The sequence below is a fragment of the Talpa europaea genome, assembly GCF_964194135.1.
Source record: "Talpa europaea genome assembly, chromosome: 6".
NCBI lineage: Eukaryota > Metazoa > Chordata > Mammalia > Eulipotyphla > Talpidae > Talpa > Talpa europaea.
Window position 1 is genome coordinate 28,625,963 of NC_140072.1, and position 26,080 is coordinate 28,652,042.

General features: G+C 43.1%; 1 protein-coding gene across 1 annotated transcript; it reads left to right on the forward strand.

Annotated features, from left to right (window-relative positions):
• Nucleotides 1-2,303: 2,303 nt before the first annotated feature.
• LOC311171667 (tripartite motif-containing protein 59) lies at nt 2,304-3,768 on the forward strand (the record flags this gene model as incomplete). Its single annotated transcript, XM_084234674.1, has 1 exon — nt 2,304-3,768. The coding sequence occupies exon 1, from the start codon at nt 2,557-2,559 to the stop codon at nt 3,766-3,768; it is 1,212 nt and encodes a 403-aa protein (XP_084090800.1). The 5' UTR covers nt 2,304-2,556.
• Nucleotides 3,769-26,080: the final 22,312 nt, after the last annotated feature.

Below are 26,080 nucleotides of genomic sequence, written 5' to 3' on the forward strand. Positions count from 1 at the left end.
GGCCCAAAAAGCCCAAGGAACTTTGTGTCCAGGTTTGAATCTGCCCTAGCTCCTGACAAAAGCCACTGTGGTATTGGCCATCGGCATCAGGGGTCCCTGATAGACTTTGCTTATATTACCGAATCAACAGCAAATTCTGTCTGGCTCCCAGTCAGGCGGGAATGGATAAACACAGCAGTGCAGAGTTGCTTTACCAAGACTGGCTCCAAATTGTGAAATGTCTCAGTCTGAGGTGTAGCCCAGGCAACCCTTGGAACAAGCTTGCTGAGCTGGCTGGCAAGATGGAGATGGCATAAGGGGAGAGAGAGAAATTTATCTATCCGGAAGTGAAGAGAACAGGTAGACAAACCCAGTCAGCCACTCAGGTACAATGAGAGGCCATTTGAATTGGAAAAAAAAAAAAAAAAAAGAGGTATCATGCAAATTTAACTAAATTATTGGAGGGAAGGCATAGCAGAACAGGAAATGTGCATGCAGGTAAGTGAAGCCTCCGTCAATGGCATCACTACATTTATCAGAAGGGACTTTAATTAACCTACTGAAGATCAGGACAGCCAGGGTAGGGAGAAGAGACCGATTTAGGGTTAATCTCCTATGGTTTCCTGTAGCAGTTTATAAGGGAAATGCTGCAGATGAGATCCTGGCTGAGAATTTTCCCCAAGATACTGAGAACTAGATTTTAAAAAAGAAGAACACTAAAGGCAGGGGTTCCCAAATTTGGCTACACATTTGAATCAGTTAGGGATCTTTTAAAATTTCCAAAGCTTAGGCCACACTACAGACCGATGACATCATAATCTAGGGATATTAGTGTGTTTTTAAGTTCCCCATTGAATCCAACATACAGACAAGTTTGGGAACCACTGTCTAAAGAAAAATATACATCTTAGAGACATGTTAGGGACTGGCTTGTTAGATTGAAGCCATTAAGAAATGGCAAGAAATTAGTATGCTGTAAAGCAGAACAGGATACATGTTTCTTTCCCTTTGTTTGTTATATTAGAAGGTATCGGTGTCCAAGAAAATGGACAAAGAGACAAGCCACATTTAAAAAAAAAAAGTAACGAGTTGAATTCGAGAAATTACTGCATGAAGATCTTGAATTTGGTGTCTGGGAGTGGGATAAAAATCAAGGGAATTCATTACCATTATGGGTACAGCGATTTATAGATTTTTGCCTCATAGAATGTTCACATTCATGACCTAATTTTAGCTTGCATCTCTGTGAAGTAGGCAGAAAAAGTATTATTTTTCTCTCCCACTTCCACAGATGGGAAAACAGATCAAGGGAGTCTCATGATTTACTCAGCATTACAGAGCAAAGCTAGTGGCAGGAATAGGACTAAAATTCAGTTCTTCAAAACTCCCAGTTAAATGTCCTTTCCTCCACACCAACTTGGCTTGCTGTCCTTGAAAAGCTCTGTAAGAGTGGGAAAAGTTACAGTGATAAAATAACTAAAACAAGAAAACATGACACTTGGAGAGCTGAACGAGAGAGTTCTGCTATTAGGGGGAAAAAAAATCTAGAAGAGATGCCAAGAGACACATCAAGGTGGTAGCGAGTGCTGGACACCCTGCCCTTGAAGATGCCTCATGAATATTAGATGATGTTAATACACTGGATTTGCCTCCAAATTTATTTTGGGTTGGTGGGCAGGGGTAAAGTCACTGAGGTCAGAAGAAATGATTTTTAGAACAAAAAAAAAAAAAAAGAAGTAGGCTTACATACATTGTGCTTCCACCTCTTACGTCAAGTAAGCTGTGAAAATGCCAATGAGTTGTCACCATGGATTATATTGTTGCAAGAAATGGAAATTCATTGGAGGTGGTTTAACCACAATTGGATAGAAGGGTGACTTATAGGTCTTGAAGGCAAGAATGCCACCAGACTGAAGGAAAGACTCAAACTGGGAATGTGCAGATTCTCAGGAACTTAGGGACTATATGATCTCTCACCTCTCATTTCTGTTTCTCTCTGAGTATTTGTGTCTGTTTTATTCTGGGGAGTTCCACTCTTGGTCTGTCCATGTGGGATCAAAGATGGACACCCATAGCCTTTAAGTTCACATTTCAGTCATGTGAACCAAATCTTTCTTCCCTCATTCCTCTCTCAAACATAGGAGGAACTCTTTGGCCCTAAATTGACTTGGGAATCCTCTGATCCAATCAACTCTTACCAGGGGTCTGGCATATACAGCTGTTATGACCCACCCTCCATAGAAGGCAATAAGACATTTATAGATAAAAATCATTTAAATTGAGCATATATCTTGAAATATATCTACCACTTATGCCCACTTGAATGACTGATACTAAAAAAAAAAGGAAAATAACAAATGTTGGCAAGAATGTGGAGAAATTGGGAGGCCCCGCCCCGTTGGGCGCCCGCGGTGCCTCGGGCGGCGGGGGCGGCGCCCAGTACCTCAGCCTGCGTCGGGGGCCGCGGAGCCGGTGGCCGGCGCTGCGCGCGAAGAAGAATAAAAGAATCCGAAAAAGTTGGAGAAGATAAAGGATTGTATTCATTCCCCACATCCGAAGGTCACCACGAAGTAGGAAATGCACAATTTTGAGGATGAGTTAACGTGTCCCATTTGTTACAGTATTTTTGAAGATCCTCGTGTATTACCATGCTCTCATACATTCTGTAGAAATTGCTTGGAAAACGTTCTTCAGGCATCTGGTAACTTTTATATATGGAGACCTTTACGAATACCACTCAAGTGCCCTAATTGCAGAAGTATTATTGAAATTGCTCCAACTGGTATTGACTCTTTACCTGTTAATTTTGCATTAAGGGCAATTATTGAAAAGTACCAGCAAGAAGAGCATCCAGATATTGTTACCTGCCCTGAACATTATAGGCAACCATTAAACGTTTATTGTCTGCTAGATAAAAAATTAGTTTGTGGTCATTGCCTTACCATAGGTCAACATCATGGTCATCCTATAGATGATCTTCAAAGTGCCTATTTGAAAGAAAAGGACACACCTCAAAAACTGCTTGAACAGTTAACTGACAAGCATTGGATGGATCTTACTCATCTTATTGAAAAGTTAGAAGAACAAAAATCTCATGCAGAGAAAATGGTCCAAGGTGATAAAGAAGTTGTTCTCCGGTATTTTAAGGAGCTTAATGATATATTAGAACAGAAAAAAAAATTTTTCCTCACTGCTCTCTGTGATGTTGGCAATTTGATCAGTCAAGAATATACTCCACAAATTGAAAGAATGAAGGAAATGAGAGAGCAGCAGCTTGAATTAATGACACTGACATCATCTTTACAAGAAGAGTCTCCTCTCAAATTTCTTGAAAAAGTTGATGACGTCCGCCAGCGTGTGCAGGTCTTGAAACAAAGACCACTTCCTGAGATCCGACCTGTTGAAATTTATCCTCGTGTAAGCCAGGTTTTGAAAGAAGATTGGAGCAAAACAGAAATTGGACAAATTAAGAAACTGTTCATTCCTGAAATGAGAGTTTCTTCAAAAAGGATGGCATGTTCCTGGCCTGATAAAGATGAAAAAGACGTTGAATTTTTTAAGATTCTGAACATTGTTATAGTCACACTAATTTCAGTGATACTGATGTTGATCCTCTTTTTCAACCAACACATAATAACCTTTGTAAATGAAATCACTTCAGTATGTTTTTCTGAAGTTTCTCTATCTGTTTACCAAAGTTTATCTAACAATATGCATGACTTAAAGAATATACTATGCCACACTTTGTATCTACTGAAGGAATTTACTTGGAAAGTAGTCTCTTACTGAAAATTCAAACCTGAATTTTTTGTATAGGCTTATTCTGTACAGCAGACTAGCCATTGCTAAGTGGGGAAACGGGTAGCGTAGATAAGTAATGAACTAGTGTTTATTAGAGTTGCAACAAATATGTTAAGCCTTTCATGCTTCTGTTGGGTAGAAATGTGTCAAATTAAAAACAACAGTCTTTAGTTTTCAGTCTGAAAATTAGAATAAAATTTAATTACTTGAATATATACCATTTTTATTGGCTTGAGGTTGATTTAATACTACTATGACATTTAAACAATCTTAATACCAATGTAGTCTTTCATTATATACTGTAGTGGTCAGCTTTGTGGTTCTTTATGTATACTTTACCTTATACATTAAAACATAGCAAAATCCAAAAAAAAAAAAAAAAAAAAAAAAAAAAAAAAAAAAAGAATGTGGAGAAATTGAAACCCTCACATAATGCAAATGGTAATATAAATATAACTGTAAAATGGTGCAGTTGCTATGGAAAACAGTTCGGTGGTTCCTCAATAAGTTAAACATAGAATAACCATATGACCTAACAATTCTACTTCTGTTTATATACCCAAAATAATTGAAAACAAGTGTTCAAAAAAACCTTGTACACAAATCTTCATAGCAGCATGATTCACAATAGCCAAAAGGTAGAAACCATCCAAATGCCCATCAACTGAGGAATAGACAATCAAAATGTGGTACAACCATACAATGGAATATTCTTTAGTCATAAAAAGGAACGACAGGCTATGCTAATACATGCTACAACATGGATGAAACTTGAAAACATTATGTTTAGTGAAAAAAAGACAAATACAAAAGTCTACATGGTATAGTGTTCCTTTTTTTTTTTTAAAGATTTATTTATTTATTTATACAAGCACTGGGTACAGTCAGAATCATGGGAGGGCGAGAGAATTCACCAGAGCCAGAGCAGGGAGCAGAGCAGGCAGAAGGACCGAAGTACACTGCTGAGGGGAGCAGCGGGTGGCAGGAGAGGTCTGCGTGCCATGTGGGACCCTCCTCTGGTGGCCGGGGAGCAGCCGGGGATCGAACCGGTGCTGCAGAAGCTGTGGGCAGCTTTGCAACCCAGCGCTCAACCGCTGCGCCACTAGGGAGGCCCTATAGTGTTCCATTTATATGAAATATCCAGACTAGATAAACCCTTAGTGGCTCCTAGGAGTTAGGTGAAGATGTAAATAATGAATGACTCTTTAATGGGTACAGGATCTCTTTTGGGGGTTAATAAAAATGTTTGAAACTAGAAAATAGTGGTTATACAATATTGTGAAAGTACTAAAAGACACCGGGTTGCATACTTAACATTTTTGTTATATGTATTATACCACAATAAAAAATATAAATATCTACCACATAAAATGCTGAGGAGGCTGAACCCATTCATCACCCTGCAGTTGCCTAGTTAGGAATAATAGCTACTACATTAACTCATTCAGCAAACATGAATTAAATGAATGCAGCATTTATTATGTGCCAAGCTGTGATAGGCATCAAGTATGTGGGGGCTAAGAGATCCAGTCCCCAGCCTCACAGGCTGACAGATTAGTGGAGCATGCGCAGATAAATGTAATGTGCTCAGCACTAAGATGTAGACTTGTTCAGGATGTTTGGGGGAATTTAAATGAGGTGTGATTGTGCAAGATTGACTTTGGGTTGAGGCAATACCTGAGCTGATCCCTAAAAGATGAACAGGAGTTCACTGGGTGAGGTGGCAGGGGGCCACATACAGAGGAAAAAGATGTACAAAGGCACAGAGATAGGAGAGGACATGGTCAGTGGAGGAGCGGGGTAAATCGTGAAGGTATGGGAGAGGGAGAGGAAATGAGCCGGATGGCGGAAGCCCTTGTCTGCTGCCCAAAGGAACATAGATTTCATCCCAAAGACCATGGCAGTGACGGGGGTAGAAGCAGAGTCTAGTAAAACTGAAATCTAGGGTGGGTGGGGGAGAAGAACAGAATGTAAACACTGCAGCGTCAGTCAAGAGAGGGGAGAAAAGCAAGAAGAGGATCCAATAGTGTTGTAGCTTCTGCAAAGTCAAATAGGACCTGATGAGTTCTTGACACTGAGAGGGTCACTTGTGTCCTTTGCACACTTTACAGTCATGGTGGGCTGTGGCCTCGCCAAGGATACTTAACTGTGAAGTCTTAGTGTGGTGGACAGGGAACATACCTGTGCACTCAGGACAAAGACCAGATGAGATAGAGGGAGTAGAAGGTAGGACAGAGGACTGATGAAGCCAAGGAGGTGCCAGGGCTGCAGAGCTCTCAGAAAGGGGGTTGGGGGGCTGCTACCTTTGCCAGCTAAGGAAGTCACAAGGCCTTTCAGATGGGGGGAGGCAGAGCTCATGAAGGAGGACAGAGGAATGGGTACATAAGGATTTCATTTCAGTAGAAATTCCCTCACCCTCAGAGAAGATCATAGAATGGCTTCTATGATCTCAGCTCAGCTCAAGGGGTGGGGAATGCTTAGAAGCGCCACCCCGGGGAAAAGAAGAATTTGCTGACAGGGGTGCGAAGAAGGGTTTCCACGAGGCTGCAGATGACTTTGTAGTAGCGCCAATCTGCGTGGGCTGTGATTTTCTCCAGCAGAGCTCAGGAGCCTGGGAGCCCAGATGCCAGCGAGAAGGAAGAGCTGGCCTGATGGGCTGGGCACAGATAGGCAGGAGCAGGAGCAGGGAGGGAGGCTCCAGCAATGGCAGGTGATGGAGGCTCATGAAGGTAAGCTAAATAGGGAAGGAAATGAAGAAGGGGGTGAGATGGGGGTTCTGATGCAATGACAAGAAAATGGCAAAGGGAAAGAGCCTGTAGGTTTGGAGGAGGCTGAAATCCCAGCGTACTGGGAGGTAGGAGTGGGCGGGCTGCAAGGTGGGAGGCTCTGATCAGAGTGGGCTGGAGAACAATTCAAGGCAATATGTAATCAAGTGCTAAATAGGATGGTATGAAATGTAAGTGGGCATGAGTGCTGGGGAGGAGGGGGGAGCTTGGGAAGAGGAGCTCAGTGTGGATTGGGAAGAAAGTCAGTGCAATTTGCTGTGTTAACATTTACAGCCTGCGTGGCACCCCCAGTAGGGAATTCAAGGTGACAGTGTAGCAAATGGCATCTTGAAGCTAGAAAACACTATGTGAATCAGACCTTCCAGAGGATCCAGTTCCTTTGGTCTCAGTAAAGACAGAATGCAGAAGGAGAGCATATCAAGAGTCTCCTAAGCGTGCCTGGAAATGCGGCTGTGCTCTCTGTGTGGTTCCTGTAACTGGTGGTCTTCCTCACACCTTGCCGGCCTTTTTCACTCCCTACTTCAAGCCCTTCTTTGATGCTACCTCCACAGCCCCCTCCCCAGCTGTTCACAAAACTTTAAGAAGCCAAACACACTTGGTAAAATTCTATAAGACAAGGTCATGAATCAATGTGGGGTTTTTTTGGTGGGGGAAAGGGAAACTGGGAGACATCTTCAAGGTGGCCCTTGGTGAAGACGAGGTTTACAGCATTTACCCTAGTCCACGTGAGCCCTGGGACCAGAAGAAGTTTTTGCTGGAAGCAGCACAGCTAGTGAGTAGCGGGGCAAAGGCTGGGTCAGCACTCTTTCCTCAACATGACTCAGAGGAAGTCAACCGATTTCCTTCCTGCCCACTTCCTGGTCAGTCAAAACCTGAGCCTCTGTGTCTCTCACCTCACAAGTTCTATGCTAGAATCATGTGTACGTATCTGTGGATTTTGCCTGTCCAATGCCCATTTCCCTTCTGTCTTTTGATCTCAGCACCCAAGTTAACTCTAGCGATGCATCTCCCCCCCCCCACCATCCATTGAGGTGACTCAATTAGTGCTGACCACGTGGTCCAAGGTGAGTTTGATTCTTACTCTCTCACTGAAATTTGAATCCTGAGTCAAGGCGCTCTTTGTCCATGAATGGGGCCTGCTTAAAATATACTTCTGGTACTAAGATCCCAGACCCACCCTTTTAGAATCTGGTTCTGCAACTTTTCCTCTAGTCCACACATCCTTCCAGAAAATTCTCCATTGTCACTTTGTATAAGTGGGATTTGATGCTTGCTACCCCCAAACTCTGGAGGGCCAATCAATACTTGCCATTAAATGAAAATGCAGCTCACACCAGGTTAGGCCCTGGCAGGAAGTCACTTTCCATCTGTCTGCAGATCTTACAGGCACCACCTTCCAAACATGCCCAGAACTAGAGCAGTGCTTCTCACCACCCTGGCCCAACCACCACTGTCTTTGGCCCAGATCATTGCAGCAGCCTCCTCACTGGAGGGACCACACCTGCCCCTGAAGTCTGTTCACAGAGCAGCCAAAGACAGGCATTCTGGAGGACGTGCTCTTCTACACACGTCCTTCCCACGACTCCCCCACTTTACTTAGAGTGAAGCCAGAGCTCTGTCGGTGACTTGGAGCCCCTAACATTCTCTGACTTCTCCTGCCTCTCTCCCTGTTTGACCCCTGTGCCCCAACCATGCCAGCATCCACTCTGGTCTTCAACACCCCAGGTACAACTCCAGTTTAGATCCTCTGCTTGTGTTGTCTCCCCCACTAGAAAATAAACTCCAAGAGGCAGGGAGCCTTGTCTGTTGTATCCCCCGCACCTCGCTGAGTACATGGCAAAACCTAGGTGCTGAATTAGGATTTAATAAATAAATGAATGAATGAGCAATCAGTTATGAACTTGGAAGTCTGGTGCTTTATCTTCCTTTACTAACAGTGCCACCCCCAATCTGAATATCTTCTGACTACCTGCAGAACTTTGGGTAGTTGGTTTTAGTACTGTGAGGGTCTATGTTGTGTGTGTGTTTGGTGTTTTTTTTTTTTTATAGCCATTAGTTCCTGAATCACTTTTTTTAAAACAGCCTTCATTTCTTAGAAAAGTTTTAAGTTTACAGCAAAGTTGGAAACTATAGACAGTGCAAATACTTCCTGTCCACCCCCTTTTACACAACCTTCCCCATTATCAACACCTCCACCCACCACAGAGAGACATTTGTTAGACTCAATGAATTTAAGTGAACACATTATCACCCAAAGTCCATACTTTACATTAGAGTTCACTCATGGTGTTGTACATTCTATGGGGTTGGACGAATGAGTATTCATTCATGTATTCATCATTCGAGTCTCCTACAGAGTAGTTTCCCTGCCTGAAAATCCTCTGTGCTCTACTTATTTCACTCTCTCTTCCCCCCTTGTCAACCATTGATCTTTCTACTATCTACCTCGTTTTGCCTCTTTTAGAATGTTATATATTTGGCATCATATAATATACAGACTTTTCAGACTGGCTTGTTTTACTTAGTAATATGCATGGAAGTTTCCTCCATGTCTCTTCATAGTTTGATAACTCATTTCTTAGTGACAATGTTCCATTACCTAGATGTACCACAGTTTCTTTATTCTAACGGACATCTTGGTTACTTCCAAGTTTGGAAAATTATACACAAAGCTGCTATAAACACGTATGCAACTTTTTGCATGAACATGAGTTTTCAACTCACTTACCAAAGAACTTGATTGCTAGGTGGTGTGGTAACAATATGTTTAATTTTGTAAGAAGCTGTCAAACTATCTTCCAAACTGGCTCTACCATTTTGCATTCCCACCAGCAAAGTAATAAGAATTCCTGTTGCTTCACATCTTCCTCAACATTTGATATTGTCTGTTTTCTGGATTTTGGACATTTAAAAGATATGTACAGAATCACTTCTTATGCTTGTTTCCCAAGACAAAACCCAAGACTTTTGAGGTATATACAAAAAGTAATTTTCAAGTCAAAGAGAAGCAAACAAACCAAAATAAAAAGCATAAACACATAAGAATGTCTTTCTAAAGCAATGAAAGACAAAAACTGTGGTCTTTGTGGAGCCTGGTTTCCCTGGGAAGCAAGGCTGACAGGAGGGAGATATTTATTGTTTTTTTTTTTTTAATATAAGATCCTTGGTGAGGCATTGCAGAAATTCCTAAGAACCTTTTCTCAGCGTTTCGCTTTGCTTCAACATTGCCTTGCATTGGAGAATTCTACAAGCTTTCTATAATTGCCCTTGAAAATATTTGCTTCCTGGAAGAAGCACTTTAGGAGTTATAAAAAACAGACAACCAGGATATTTTTATAAGAAGCTCAGCTTCAATCTGTGGCCTGTGGCAAATACATGAGGACAGCTGCTAACCCACTGGCTGGTCTTGGGGTGTCATAACTGGATAGTTCTGTCCGTTTTCAGAATCCTGTACCTTGTAGCAAGTAAGAGAAGCAAGAGGATCTTCCTTATAGCTCTGAAATAATGCAATAGCAGCAACTACCATTTCCAGAGCATCTACAGTGTAATTTACACTGTTCCAGGCACTTGGAAATTATTAAACCATTTAAACAATGAGTTCAGATGAAGTAATTTAAGACATATAAAGTGTTCAACACAGTACCCAGCACATAGTAAATAATCAGTTGAAAGTAGCTATTATTTTAAAATCTAATAAACCTCATGACAAGCCTATGAGATGGGTATTACTTCATTTTATAGATGAAGAAACAAAGTGAAGTGACTTCCCAAAGTGACTCAGAGAAGAGATGCAGGGCTAGGATTTCAATGCCAGATATCTGACTCCAAAGATGTACTCTCCCCATAACACCATTTGGATTTCAAATCACAAAAACCTCAGCTTAATCTGCTTACCAGTCAGTCTGGCCAGAAATTTGGGCACATGGGGAAATTTGTCTTAGTGCTTCACTTTTAACAAGTCATATTTACCATTCTGTGACTTTCTCACCCTCATCACTTCTAGAGCAGTACAGATTATTTCTCTTACCTGGTACATAATTTTTTTATTTTTTTTAATTTATTTATGCATATAAGAACTGGGGTCCAGGTCAGAGGTGTGGGGGGTGAGAGGATTCACCCAGATACAGAGTGGGGAACAGAACAAGCAGGTTTGCTGAAATACACTACTGAGTGGAGCAGTGGGCGTGACAGGAAAGGTCTGCTATGTCCCATGGGTTATCTCCCTGTCCAGGGATTGAACTTGTGCTGCAGTGGGTGTGGATTGCTTCATGGTGCTGAGATTTAACCCCTTGCACCTCCCTCTGGTCATTTTATTGCTGGGGAAGTGACTTGAGAAAAGATAAAAATCCCTAAAGTCCTGGACTGTCAAAATCAAACATCAGGATGAGCCTCTTTGAGTTATTTCTGTTTCCAGAAAAGATATGGGAAAGAGATGAACTTGGTCTTCTTCCTTCTAGGACAAGACCCTGGCCCCTTCTTTATCTCTGAAAAGGAAACATTGGCATTGAAAGTAATCTCAATTATGCTGATGCTAATCCATCCCTTCTTCCTTGCTTATATTTCCCCAACCCTCACATTCAGATGTTCTCTGTCCATTTGACATGGCCCACAGGAGAAGCAGGCTGTGTGCATTCCCAGAAAAGTGGGTGCGTGACATCCTGCCAAAAGCATTGTGGACCTTGGTTAGGACCTGGTGTTAACAGGATCGTCCCTGAATGAACCAAGTAACAATAAAATAAAGCTCTCTGTCCCCAAGCCTGACCATCTCCCAGACTAGAGCTGTTGACTCACAAAGGCAAGAGCCTAAGTGTGGTCTGTGACTGGAAAAACAACTCCCAGAGCCCTGTCCAGTCTCAGGAATGGAGGGGTGTTTTGCTAGGATATGACCTCTCTCAAGTACTCCCCAGAATATGTGTTGACTACAGAGATTCTTCATTCTGTATGGAAAATGATTTTTGGTGAGAAAACCTCAGACTTGATTTGGATGTTCTATGCAGTACACCCCCCCCCCCTTTGACTGAATTCCAATGAAATCCTTCCAGAAGTTACCTCCCTCTTACAGGAGAGTGTTTCCCAATAAACTTGAGTCACTTGAGCCTCTTCGTTCCAGACTGGTCTAAACAATATGAAGGAATCATTCCAAGGCTTCTCCCAGGTTTTGTTCATGATGACTAAGGAGAGAAGAGATCACCCATGGAGGTCTTTCTGCCACTAAATTTTTAAAGGACACATGGATTCCACAGTAATGGGAAAGAATAAATATTCTTAAGAAAGTCTTCTTTCCTTGTAGGAGAACACTGACCTGCATTTCTCTTGTTCAATTGTATCCATTAAAATTTTTTTCTGGATCTAACTGGGGTTCACAACTAGACTGGTATCAATGACCAGTGAGGTTTGAGAAGGTTCTTGTAGCCATACATTAAACAGCATCCCTGGTATCCTGTGTCAGGGCTTCTTGAGACAGCAGGCTAGAGCTCCCTGGCCCAAGAAGGACCCAGCTGCAGCTCCTGCCCTCCAGGACTCTGATGAGGACTGTAGGCAGCAGCAGGGCCCAGGTGCTGGGCACAGAGCCCAGACAAGGAAGGCTGGAGCAAGGCTGAATGCAGATCAGGGGCAAAGCAAGGGATTAGGTCAGACCTCAAAAATAACATTAGAAATCTATCAACCAGCAAGGAGGGCAGGTCAGGCAACAGATCAGTGCAGAGTGGCAGGTGGAGGAGCTATCCAGGAAGACAGTATATGAAAATCAGAAGGCAACTTGTCAATGGAAAGCAAAACAGCAAAAAAATAAAAAAGTAAAAGCAATTTTTTTGATGAAGGTATAAGTGCAATTTAATGGGAAAGGATCATTTTTTATCAACAAACAGTAAAGGAACAAGTATTTAACCATGAAAATGAACCTTAACCATCACTTCTCTCCATACACAAAAAAATTAAATTGAAATGACCTGTGAAAGCCCAAACTATAAAACTTTTCCCAGAAAATATAAGAGAAAATCTAACTGACCTTGGGTTTTCCAAATTCTTTAAAAGGAGTTTAATAATATAAATTGCAATAGTGTAAAAGTACTCAGTGAACTATACTTCAGGATAGTTAAAATTATAACTTTTACACTGTATTTGTTTTATCACATTAATAATAACAGAGAATACCTTCTCTTTAGACAATTGTGGGGGGAGGGGAATCCCACAAAGGAAAAACCCCAATAAATTGGACTTTATTAAAACCTAAAATTTTGTTCTTTAAAGACAGCATTACAATTATGAAAAAGTGATACATATTAAATTGTGCAAAAACTACATCTAGCAAAGAACATATACTAGCATATATAAAGTACTCCTACAACTCAAGAAGACAAACCACCCAAGGTAGATAGAAGGCATGTAAGCACATTAGAAGAATCCTAACATACTTAGTCATCACGGAAATGCAAATTAAAAACACAGTAAAAAATCACTATACTTACTAGAATGACTAATGTTAAGAAGACTGTACCAAATGCTGGCAAGGAAGGGGAGCAACTAGAACTCCTAACATACTGCTGGTGGAGATGTAAAATGATACAACCACTTTGAAAAACAGTTTCACTGTTGCTCATAACAACAAATACCTATTACACAAACCAACTGTTACACAGTCAGGTATTTAACCTAGGGAAATGAAAGCAAGCATATGTTCACAAAAAAGTCTTGTACTTGAATGCTCATAATAGCTTTATCTTTACTCGCCGAACATTAGAAACAATTCAAATGTCCACCAAGAAGTGAGTGGACTAACAAATTCAGTATATTTATACAATGGAATACTACTCAGCAATAAAAAGGAATGAACTAATATTGATATAAGCAACAACATAGAAAAACCTCAAAAAAAAAAAAGTAAAATAAGTCAGGCAAAAACAAAAGAAGTCATGTTGTTTACTTCTGTATATGAAATTCTAGAAAATAAAAATTGATCTATAGTAACACAATGCAGATAATTGATTGCCTCAAAACAGGATGGAGTGGGAGCAGTGAGGGGTGAATTATAGAGGCCACAAAAAAGCTTTTGGAGTGATGAACATTTTCGTTGTCTTGGTTATAACAATGGCTCCAGGACTATAAACATGCCAGAACTCATAAAATTGTGTTCTTTAAATATGTATAGTTAGTGGTATATCAATTATAATTCAATAAGCCTTTATAAAAGGAGAAGGAAACACCTACCTCCTGCCCTCAATAGGTAATACAGGGTCATGGCTACAATGTGGCTCTGGAGGCCTCACTAGATTTGGATTCATGCTCTACAATTGACTTCCTAGTTGTTGTGAGCTTGGCCAAATCATGTGTTCTGTCTTGCTCTTTCCTCTGTGAAATGGTAATAACCATAGCGTCGTGAAGACTGTATCATCTGATATTTGTAAAGTACTTAGAAGCTAAGAAAGAGTGAATATTGATTATCATCACCATCAAGATCATCACTGATCATGCAAAGCAAAGCAAAGAGACCAAGTGGAGCTAAGTGTCCAGGAGGGTGGTTGGAGGGAGTAGGTGAGAAGGAGAGAGATCTAGGATCCACTGCACCAAGGAATGATGTTTTTAGACAAATTTCTGACCAGCTTGATTGAGCCCAGTCCCCACATTTAGCCAGACTAGAAGCTGCAGAAGAGAAAGTCAGGTGATGTAGCTGGATGAACATGAGCGGGCAGAGAATAAAGACACAATCCAACAAGGTGAGTGGGAATCTTTCCAGAAGTTCCTAATTTCTAGCCAATGCCTTATTGGTATCACTGTAGACACATTGCAAGATGGACTCTCCCCTGTCCCTATCAGCCTGGAAGTGGCTTCTTGACACATCAGAGGGACCACCCTTTAGTCTTCTAAAGCTTTCCAGTCAACTGCTCCTCATAGCTTAACCTCAGTGCACATTGGATCTGGGGATGTGCCACCTGACAGAATGAACACTGTGCAGGCTTTCTTTTTTTGTCAACCTCTCAGAGGTCACTTAGTCCCTGCCCCAGAAGAATAGGCCAGGGGTATTGCTACTGAGGGCGAATTACCCATGGGAAGTTTAGCAAAATCTATGAAACATAAGGCTTGGGTGGAAATACTGAATGAATGGGGATGGGGAGTGAGGAAGAAAGGTGACTGGTCAGAGAATAAAGGACATTTCTCCAGGGCCCATTACTGGACATTGCTGGGCACAAATAAGCATAAATCCCAAAGAAAATATGGATTGCTTTGCAGTCAGGGCTGTGGTTGGATCCAGGAGGACGGAAGCCTCTGTCTAGGTGATTTCCTTCTCTGGGAGAGGTTCTTCCAGGAGCGAGAAGGAATAATAGTGCTTTACGATTCAAGAGAACTTTGTGCACTCAGTGGTGTTGCATGGTACAAAGGTATCACATTTGGGCTGTGAAGCGCTCATGTCTCAGCATCCCGTCCCACTGCTGTGCTGGTTCGGCTCCATGTACCCTATCATGTCCTCCTAGATCCTGCTGCATGTCCAGAATGACCTCCGCAGATCACATCATCTGGGCTGTTCGTGGTTTGGCCCACAGGAGACACAGGAGTGGGGGGACAGCAGGATAGAGAGAGGTCAGGGTGCCTTCCTTCCTTGTGCCCTCCTACTTTGGCATCTGGTCCTGGCAGAGCCTGTGTCCCTCTGTGACTCGAAGTGCACCCTCATGAAGCCATGGGGTCTCTACCCCATCTCTGGTCTCACACTTTCCACTCCTTGATCCTCTAGGCTTGGGGATGGTCAGAGCACTATGCCTTGGCTCATCTTTGAGCGCCCCATTAGTCTTGATTGCTCCCCCAACCCTGCCCTCCCTCCTCTAAGGGAAACCTTTCGAACTGTATTAGATAGACTCTGTTCCCTACCAGGAGCTGACTGATAGAGTCAGCTGTTAGCTGTGCCATACGTGGGGCAGCCATCTCTTGGGTCTGCCTGCTTCTCTGTGGATGGGGGTAGCAGACATGTGAGGGCCAGAAGAGGTGCCATTCCAGGGGGGACCCTCAGGACCGTGACTCGAGGATTCTGTAGGCCTTGTGGTCCCTTTTCCCTCCTCCCTAAGCCTCCTTGCCCTCAGATAAACCCTGCTCACTCACAATGAGAGAGGAGACAGGAAGAACCCTGATATGTCATCATGCAGGCCCAGGAAGGCAGGAGGGCATTCTGCCTACCTGGCACACCAACCTTCCCCTCACAAAGGTCAGTCTGCCCAGATAAGGAAGTACCTGCAACCAAAGAAAATAAATCCAAACCCAAAAATACAGGAACTGAGCATCTCAATTAACAGGGACCTGTATGTCCTTACAGAACTCTGTTTATGAGGTAATAAAGCATTTCAGTGACTCTGTTCTGGAACCCACAAAGTCCCCTTGAAAAGCTTATGAGGAGACACTGCTAAGGGCTCCGGGAGGACTGGAGGGTGAGTCTGGGCACCTTTGCCTTGAAGTTGCAGGTTTTCTCTGGGGAGGACTGAGGTTGCATGGGGCGCACCAGGCCCCAGAGGGGATGTCATGATATGGTTGCCTCTGGGAAAAACTTCATGGTTTAGAAAGGGCAGCCTGAATCACAAGAACTAAAGGCCAATTGTTCTTTGCAAAGTTTGGAGAAAAGCTGCATTAGTTTTTGCTTGGAAAGGGACGGTTATAGAGTGGTGGTCAGCAGCATGGCATGGAAGCCTGAGATAGAACCTGGGCTCTGCCACTTATTTATTGTCTGACCTTGACAAAAGCATGACCCTCTCTGTGACTCTCTTTGGGTGCCTATAAGATGGGGAAAATAGTAATAATATGACTGAATTTTTGAAGATGAAATGAGATAATATGTGCATTGTTCTTAGCATGAAGCCTAACAACTAAGTGTTTAAAAAATCAGCTATTATCAAGAATGTCACCATTTTACCATCTGTTCCCATCTAGACCCTTCTTCCCAGCTCCATAGACAGCAGGCACTTCAGGGGTTTAACTAGTAATAACTTTACACCTCCTCATGGGATGGTGAGACCATAACATAAATTCCAGGCTCAGATCAACTCTTGAGATGGAGAAGAGTCCAGAGGTTTCTGGAGGCCAAGGGCAGAAGCTGGGGAGAACTAAGAAATAATTTGCCAAAGGAACTACCTGCAAATGACCTCAGCACAGTGTTGACAGCTAGTGGTCTTGTGGGGGCCATGCCTTGGGGAAACTTTGACACAGGACTGGCAAAGCTGGACATGACTGCATGCTCCACTATAGAAGGTAAACTAGTCAGCTGAGGGTCTCAGTTTCAAAAATCCACTGTAACATATAATACAACTTGCTGATGTTTGAAAAATGATGTGCAGCAAGAGAAAGGATGGTGGCTAAGGAAGAGGCCAGCCGGTTGCCAAGGCTACAGCACACTTTGGGGATTGCTCCAGGTCTGGGACTATCCTGCATCAGACTCCCAAACTGGATGTGGTCGACAGGTCGTGGTTGGATTCTCTCTTAAGGAGACACTAACATCAACCGAAGTAATAAAACACTGACTACAGACCAGCATGCTAATTCTCACTTTCTAACATTTAATGAACACCTTCTATGTGTCAGGCAGTTTTGAATAAGCACATTGTCATAGAGTCCACATGCTGGTTGGGGAGATAAAAGATAAACATCTATTGGGCCTCCCTGGTGGTGCAGGTGTTAAAGACAGTGCTATCAAGCAATAGGGAGCAACCCACATGGCGCAGCAGACCTCTCCTGACTCACCAGCTGCTCTCCTCAGCAGTGTATTTCAGTAGTTCTGCTCCCACTCTCCTTGGTGAATCCTCTCACCATCCCCCACACCTCTGGACTGTACCCCAGTTCTTGTATGCATAAATAAATCTTTTTTAAAAAAAGATAAACATCAAGAGACTCAGAAGACAGAACACAGACTGGGAGAAAATATTTACAAAAGATATATATCTGAGTAGGAATGTTATGAAAATATACAAAGAACTCTTAAAACTCAACAATAAGAAAAGGAACAACTCATAAATGGTCACCACTTCTGCATTGCTTTCTTGAGATGCTTGCAATTGGAAACCATTTGCCATGATACAGAGAAGCCCAGATCACATGTAAGTGTTTCGGTTGACAGCTTCATCTGGAGTCCCAGCTGACAGTCAGCATGAATGACCGCACATGTGATGACATTAGCTCTAGCTCCAGCCACTGTCTGGTTGACATTGCATAAGAAACACTGGGCAAGAACCACTGAGCTGAGATAGATAATAATAAAAGGGCTGTTGTTGGTATAAGCTACTGAATTTTGAGGTGATTTGTTACATAGCAACAGAAAACCAGGACACATGATAAGTTGATGGCCTGTGTCCCCTACTGAAGTGTAAGCTAAAGAAAATAGACAGCTTCTTTCAATCACAGCCCTATCCCTAAGATCTAGAAATAACTACATGCTTGATAAGCATTTGTTAAATGAATGAACATGTCATTCCTCTTCAACTTACATACCATTGGATGAGGTCAACAAGGCAGGGGTTCTTATCCCTTTTAAAGATAAGGAAAACAATCCAGAGAAGTAACTTGCCTAAAGTCACAAGTTACTGTCAACATAAAGACTTGATCTCAAGTCTCCTGGCCCTCTAATTTGTGTTTTCTCCTGTACCATACTGATGTCAAGCAGATCAATGTATGTAACTGTGTAACTGTCCTAAACTGGGGTGGAACTCAGTGATAATGGGCATCCAGGTGAACCCAAGCCTGGCATCCTTCCTGAAATAGGCAGTATTTACATAAGTGTTGAAGCAAGGACAGAATATGACATGACTGGAGAGAGAATTCCAGGAGTAAAAGCTCTTTGAGTGACTTACAGTCTAAACTGAACTGCATGTGTGTGGAGTTGGAAATAGAATAGGTAAGAGAAGTTTGGGGTATATGACAATGACAAGGAAAAATCAGTGCTCTAGGTGTAAGGAAGGTCTCCTCAATTGAGCTTGATGTCTACCAAAACCCCAAGTAGTCTACCTTCCAGACCAAAGCGATTGACTATTCAATGAAGGAAGTTGGTCTCTGGATGAGATCTCTGCTCCTGGTGCAGTCGTGATACTAATGAGGAAAAGGACATGGCTCCATTATCCTTGTGGACCAGAGGACTGCTACATTTTTCATTTAGTTCCTGTTCTTCTTGCCTTCCCTAATTTGACAGTCTCCATCCTTACCAAAAGAGGGGGAAATGACAAACAGAATTTCTCTTGAATCTTGGCAACAGAGCTCAGGCTTTTATTAGCATGCAGTAAAAATGGCATTGACCTTGGTAACAAATAAATTAAATCCTGGTTGGCTTGGACTTTTATATCTTGGCCTTTCTAATTCTACTTACTAACTGATTTACTTCCTTAGCTCTATACCCCAATATCTCCAGCAGTTGACCTTCCAATAGCTGCCATTTATCTTACCTCAGGGATACAGATCACAGACAAACCTGAAATGGGTTGTACAGATAATCCATAAAGATAAATGTGTTTTAGACATTTACCCCCTGGAGGGGTGAGAGGCAGCTTGAGTGATAAAAACCTGTGGGGTGGACTAAAGATTTGGGAAGCCAGTCCTAATTGGGAGTGTGTATCAATCTTCTAAACTTCTTGGAAACTCATCTGTCAAAGTGGGAATAATGTCACATTAGCATGGAGGACTGACTGCTCCCTAAAAATAAAATTCCATACCAAAGTAATTACCTTCACTCGATTAGAACTGAGTGCTTTCCATGAACAGATTGAGATCTCCAATGGAATACATAATGTAGTTCCTGTTCTCAGGATTTCCAGTCTACTAAGGGAAATAAGACATACATATATAGAACAGCCACCAGTAAAAAGGCTGGCAATAGTGGCAGAATGGATTGTAGAGGGAATCAATGCTGTGATCAGTAAAGACAGCTGCATGGGAGAGGTGGAACTTGATGTGGGCCTTGAAGGCAACATTGGGGTAGGTAGACAAGAGTCATGTATACCTCGTATTCAGCAAAATCTGCAGTATAGGGGCCTCCTTGGTGGCTCAAGGGGTTAAGATGCAGCACTATGAAGCTATCTGAAGCCACTGCAGCACAAATTTGATACCCAGTCAGGGAGGTGACTTACATGGCGCAGCAGACCTCTCCTGACTCGCCCGCTGCTTCCCTCAGCAGTATATTTCAGTCAATCCGCCTGTTCTTCTCCCCACTCTGTCTCTGGTGAATCCTCTCAACCCCACACCTCTGGCCTGTACCACAGTTCTTGTATGTATAAATAAATAAATCTTTAAAAAAAATCTGCAGTACACAGCTTATTAATATAGTACACAGTATCTGTAGTACACAGTTTGTTATTAACTGTCAGCATTTTTAAAAGTCATAGTATATTCATAATCTGAAACTACTCTGTGAATAGGTTGTATTATTTGTTCAAAAATTGTTCAAATGTTCAGAAACATTTGCTGCCAACCCTATATACTACATAGCCTTTGCCTGATTCTCTTCCCTAGGGGAGGAGTATACCTCCCAACCCATGCATATCAGAGTTCGCCATGTGACTTCATTTTCCAATATAAGTGATGTACCTCACACTCAAGCAATGTTGGAAGTCACTGAGTGATCCCTTGTTGCTTTTTCCCTCTGTCCCAAGGTAGACATGCCCCAGAGAGGTCCTGCTCTTCAGCCCAAGATTGAAGACTAAGATTGAAGAAGACATAGAAAGCAGTTGAGAGTTGGACATGCAACATAAGAAATAATCCATTGTGAATAGAATTGTCGGTCATACAACATAATTTAGTCTAAACTGACAACAAAAGCTTCATGTAGAAAACCTCTCACTAGCAGCATAAGGAAAAACACACTCCTCCTTTGTGTCTCTTCTACTCTCCATACTCCATGGCCATATTACTTCACTTCTGACACCAAATGTTGTGTTTTCCATACAGCAAGCAATTCTGAAACACCTGCAAGAATTCTGACATTATCTACCCGGAGGTATAGTCAGATCCCACCACTTAAGGGCTCAGTCTCACCAAATTGTCCCCCTCCCTTCAGATACCAATAGAAAGTCCAGGTTGTCACTTATGCTTTTGACTGACCAGTTATAGGTCAGAAGTTCCAGCAACCCCCTCCCTAAAGTTGGATTAATTTGTTAGAGAGACTCATAGAACTCAAGAAAACGTTTATTTACTAGATTTCCAGTTTCCTTTAGAAGGTTATAACCCAGAACAGCCAGGTGGAAGAACTGCAGAGGGCAGGATGTGGAGGCTTTGCTAGAGAAGAATGATTGATGAATTCTGAACTCACTGCTCAGATCCTCTCCCTCCCTTTTCTCTAGCTAAAAGGAAATTCACCAGTAAATGCTTTGAGTTGGGATTTGGGGGACCTGAGTCCCAAGCCCTGAACCTGCCCTTGATCAATATAGTGAACTCAGACAAGTCATATTACCTCCCTGAATTTAGGTTTCCTGTCAGAGAAATGCGATTGGAGGGCCAGCTTCATCCACCAGCTTGCTATTTACTTACCATATTGCCAACCCCCGTTCAGACCTTACCCTTCCAATCTCTTTAAAAACACCTCATCTAATTGTTTTATTATAGATAGAAACTTCCCCAGAATTGTTCCGTCTCCTCATATGCTGTAGGAGTGGGAGTAATGACCCAAATGTCAATGACACCTCTAGCTGCTGGCTCTGGGCTGTGCAGAGCAGCTGGCAGTGGCATTCTTAGGAAATGAACTGGAGGCTGCTACAGTTTGGCACTTTCCCCGAACAGCTGGTGTGGAGAGCAGGGCGGGTAGGATAACCTCTGAGACTGGCCAACTGCAGCATATATTAAGGGCAACCCAGATGACTGGTAGCTAATCACCTATGCCCATGTAATCTGTAAGCTGTAGTTTTTCTCCTTCTGAAGGTCTCTCTCTAGTATATGTGGAAGGAAGCTTATCTCACACCACTCCATACCTGTCCACCTGAGCTAGGCTTCACACTGAGCCTCTATCTTCACGTGATCCCACCAGCCTCCTTCCCCATGGCCCTCCTGTGGCCCTTTGTATGGGTTTCAGGATCACCACGCTTCCCTGAAGAATCTTTAGATGAGGGATATCTGGACCTCCCTGGTGGTGCAAGAGTTAAAGTCTCACCAGCCACTGCGGCCTGAGTTCGATTCCAGGCCAGAGAGCTGACCCACATGGCACAGCAGACCTCTCCTGTCTTACCCGCTGCTCCCCTTAGCAGTGTATTTCAGTAGATTTGTCTGTTCTGCTCCCCACTTTGTCTCTGGTGAATCCTCTCACCCTCACACCTCTGGCCTACATCCCAGTTCTTGTATGCATAAATAAAAATTAAAAAAAAATAAATGCGGGAGATCTAAGGAAAGATCATACTCCTTTGCGCCCCTCTTTAAAGTATGGATATAGGCTCTTCTTGTGTTTTCCTAAGACTGTAGGATTAACAAAACTGCAGAAGAGAGTTATAATCACAGAAGAAAAACAACTAAGTTGCAGGTTGCCTACAAACGCTCCTGGAGTCACTGACCCATGACCTGGATACACTGTTTGCCTTCTGTCTCCACAGCCTTCAGGACTCCCATCTCCCTGCAGAGTGAACTTAACTTCTATGAACGCGACGACAGCCCATGGCCAGACTCCCCTACCTGGAGTCCACACCCCAACTCCCTGTTTTCACCAAGAGAGAAAAAGAAAGCCTCTTCTTCACCAAGTGAATGTTGGAAGAATTTCTGCAGTAAGCTGTAGCTGTCTGCCCACCAGGAAGACAGTCTTCTATATTAGTATGCATAGCCATTTATTTCTTCCTGTCTCAACATGTCCATTCCAGAATCAGCTCTGAGCTCATTCCTCTGCATAACCAAAAAGCACAGTGTTTTTCCCAAAACAAAAAGCAGTCTTTACCCTAAGGTGGATTTCCTTCTTCCTCTTGGTAAACAGAAAAAAACCGAGGCTTTTGGATTACTGCATTCCCTGTTTCAAGCCTTCAAGATTGCAGGAGTATTAGGGTCTGCTGTGAGAGCACCCCATCACATAAATAATAATCCGACATAAACAGCTAGTCACAGTTGAAGGCAGAAGGTTCTGGGCAGCCTTCAGAAGTAGGTTCTTCTAAGAGTTAAGGTTTTAAACCAAGCATACAATTAAAATGGTCTTTGTGTCTGTAGCACAAGGCTTCATCAGCCAGCAAGACCAAATTACCCCTGTGTTTATTTTTTTTAAGGCATTAACCTATGAATAAACAGCACTTGACATTGAAAATTGCCACATTAAGTACCCAGCTCCTCTGCCCAATTACAGCAGCCCACAGAGTTCTTCCAGATTGTCACCTAGGAAGAATATGACAGCAAACAATGCTTTAAAAGTAAGTAATCTGCTCTATAATTATTTTAGCGGCTGCAACTGCCAACCAGCAGGATCACTTATGAAAAAGGACGCAGTCGCTCCTTATTAAAAATGCATGAATATACAGTCTCTTGATTGTAGAAATAATCAGCAGACTATCTAATGTAAGAAGACGTAGCCACAGAAGAATTAATTAGGGTGAAATTGATTAAGAAGAAGAGGGTAAAAATCTATCTGTGATGATTCAAGCTCCGATTAAACTCAAGCATTAATTCTCACATTCTTTTCAAATTTAAGACTCATCTAAATGTTCCACATTAATATTCCAACATACCTCACCCTTCCTTTTCCAAATAGAAATGCAGGCGTTTCTAATGATATCTAAAGACTGTGTTCTTGTTGACTAGAAAACCCCCGTCTTAAGGATTGGGGAAGGTTAGAGTTTTCATTATTATTTTAAATAAAAGACAGCATGGCAGGAGACTGGGAGAGTTGAAATGCCCACATTCATTCTGGTCTGAAGCACTTAAAACGTCCATTAGATTTCTCAAAAACTAAAGGAAGGGTGCAACACAAACAATGACGTGACAGCCTCCTGAATTCTCTTTGTCTTATGGTAACCTGCTCTGGTAGAGATAAGGGGCCCTCGCTGGGGTCATACATTCCCTGCCTCACCCTGAGACAGAGCTGTATCCAACCACAGAACCACCTGCAATTATCTCCCATCTCCTGAGAGGCCTCCAGGCCCTGGGACTCCGCCACCTGCTCCCCTGATAAGGGTGAGGTAGCTGATATATTCCCAGCTTCTCGGGTGCCCTCTCTCCTCCCTTGCATCCATCTGAAGGATGTGAGAAGACACTTCCCTGAAACATTGATTTTTCTCTTCTCACTCTTCCTCCATTAGGAACCCTCTCTGTGGCTCCTGGCTCTCCCCCTGCAGACTGTTTCCCAGGGTCACTGACCTTTCCTTGCTCCACCAAAGGTTGCTCTCTTTGCAGTGCTTCTTCCATCTGCTGCCTTGTTTTTTTTTTTTTTTTTTTTTTTTTTTTTGTCCCATGGCCGTTATGGCTGAGTGTATCCTTTGTCTGGGCTGGGACAGGCTACTGGGGCTGAGAAGCAAGCCAGAGGGCTCCAAGCCTGCCCTCTGCCCGGAATGCAACCACTCAACACCAACTAGTCAAGGTTCTTGGGCAGGAGTGTTCAGGGTTGCCAGCCTTATCAAAGAAATGTGGAGAGAGAGAAGAAAAGACACCGTGTCAAGTCCTTTTTCGCCTCGGTATGATCTTATTTTCTCTTCACTGCCCTGCGAAGTAATCACAGTTCCAATTCTACTCAGGAGACATGGTTGGTCACAGAGTCTACCTCCTCCTTAGGGAGTGCAGCTAGCCCCCACACCCCAAGAGTTTGCCAGCAGAGCTAGGGGAGAGGGCATTCCAGGCTGAGGAAGCAGAATAAGGGGATCTGGGAACAGGGCCTACTAGGGAAGTCCATTTACATTTATGACAATATAAGCATTAGAGTTCCCCTCATAGCCCTGCTTGCTGGTGTGGAAGACTGGGCAGGTGTCGTGGGATCCAGAATAGGCCACCAAGGAGCTTAGGACTACTTTGACTAAGAGCTCAGGGAGAAGTCCAGACATTCCCCTCCTTAAGTTGAGTGCTCCCTCAGGGTGCAGTCAAGCTCTCCTATGGTCCGGTTCCATGCCCATACCTCCTGTCCTGGCATCACTGTAAGTGACTTTGAACAAAGAAGAGTATGTTGAGACAAAAAGGCCCTGCCTCTTCTCTCAGGAAGCTCCTTTACCTCTATGTAAATTTGTGGATGCAAATTGCCATTTGGGGGCAGGCACCCCGGAGCAGCCCAGCCCCAAATGCAAATAATTATGGGGGAGGAGTGGTCAGTCACTCTAACAACACCATCTTCAGAGTCTGGGATCTCAGGACCCATGAATGTCCTGTGCCCTACACAGAAGCTACCACAGTCACCGCCAAGCCTCTCCCCCTACTCTTTTCCCCCTCCCCTTTCTTTTACTCTGTTCTTGTCCTTCCTCTCCCTCCATTCAGTTATCAGCAAATGGTTCTGAGTGCCTACCTGGAACTTGACCTTTGTCCTCGGTACTAAGGCAAGAGATAAAACTTCACAGGTTGGCAGGAGGATGTCATTGACTCAAATGGAGCAAGTGGAAAACCGCAGTAGATAGTATGTCATAAAGTATTCAACCAGGTGCTACCAATTCAATATTGAATCAGTGAAAGTGAGAAACCCTGAAACATGGACTGGGGTGCTTAGGGAAAATAGGTGGGACTAGAATTCAGTCTTGAAGCTGAGTGTCATCTGAATTGAGAGGAAAGTCCCCAGGGAATGGGGGTGCTGAGCAAGGGCCTAGCCCGGAGGACAGCTTAGCGAACCCTTCACTCTGGCTGGAGGAGAAAGCACTTGTTGGGGAGGACAGGAAGGCAAGCTTTGCCAGGCCCTGCATGTCCGCATTGGAGATTTGGATTTACTCTAGAATGGCTGCTGGTTCTCAAGCTTTGGTATGCTGCCCGGAGTGCTGGTGAAAATGAAGGTCCCCAGGCCCCTGCCTTGGTAGGTAGGGTACATTTCAAACAAGCACCCTAGGTGGTCACCCACAGGTGTGTTTGCCAAAGGTCCTCTTCTGGCCGCCTGTCCCTCCTCCGGGTAAAGCCAGGGCTTTGTTTGCACCATGGAAACCGCTGGGCCACCGAGGGTTCCCAGCTTCTGCAAGGAGGTTGAGCTTCGTCTCCTAGGAACCTGGAGGCTGGCACAGGGAATTATTTTGACTATGCTATAGCCAAAGGCAAAGCAACCCTAGAGTCATTCCTGTGGAAGAGTGGAGAAGCTACCTCAGGCCTGAGACCATCTGGAAATCCCCCCACCATCCCCACCAGCCAACAAAGAAATAAATTTGGTGGTGATATTTTTATATTCTAAAGGCCACACTCTAGGTTACCTGAAATAACTGTCCCCTTAGCCCTGAACATACATTGAATCCCAAATCCACCCTTTAATATATGTGTTTTATGACTGGTGACTCGCCCTCTCTATTAAACATCTGTTTGTTCAACTTCTCAATTGTTTACTGGGAAATGTTCAAATGAGAGAAAAGTTGGAAGGCTAGAGAGAAAGATCTATCTTTTATCTAGATTTACCAAGCGTTAATATTTTGCCACTTGTTTTCTTTTTCTCTCTT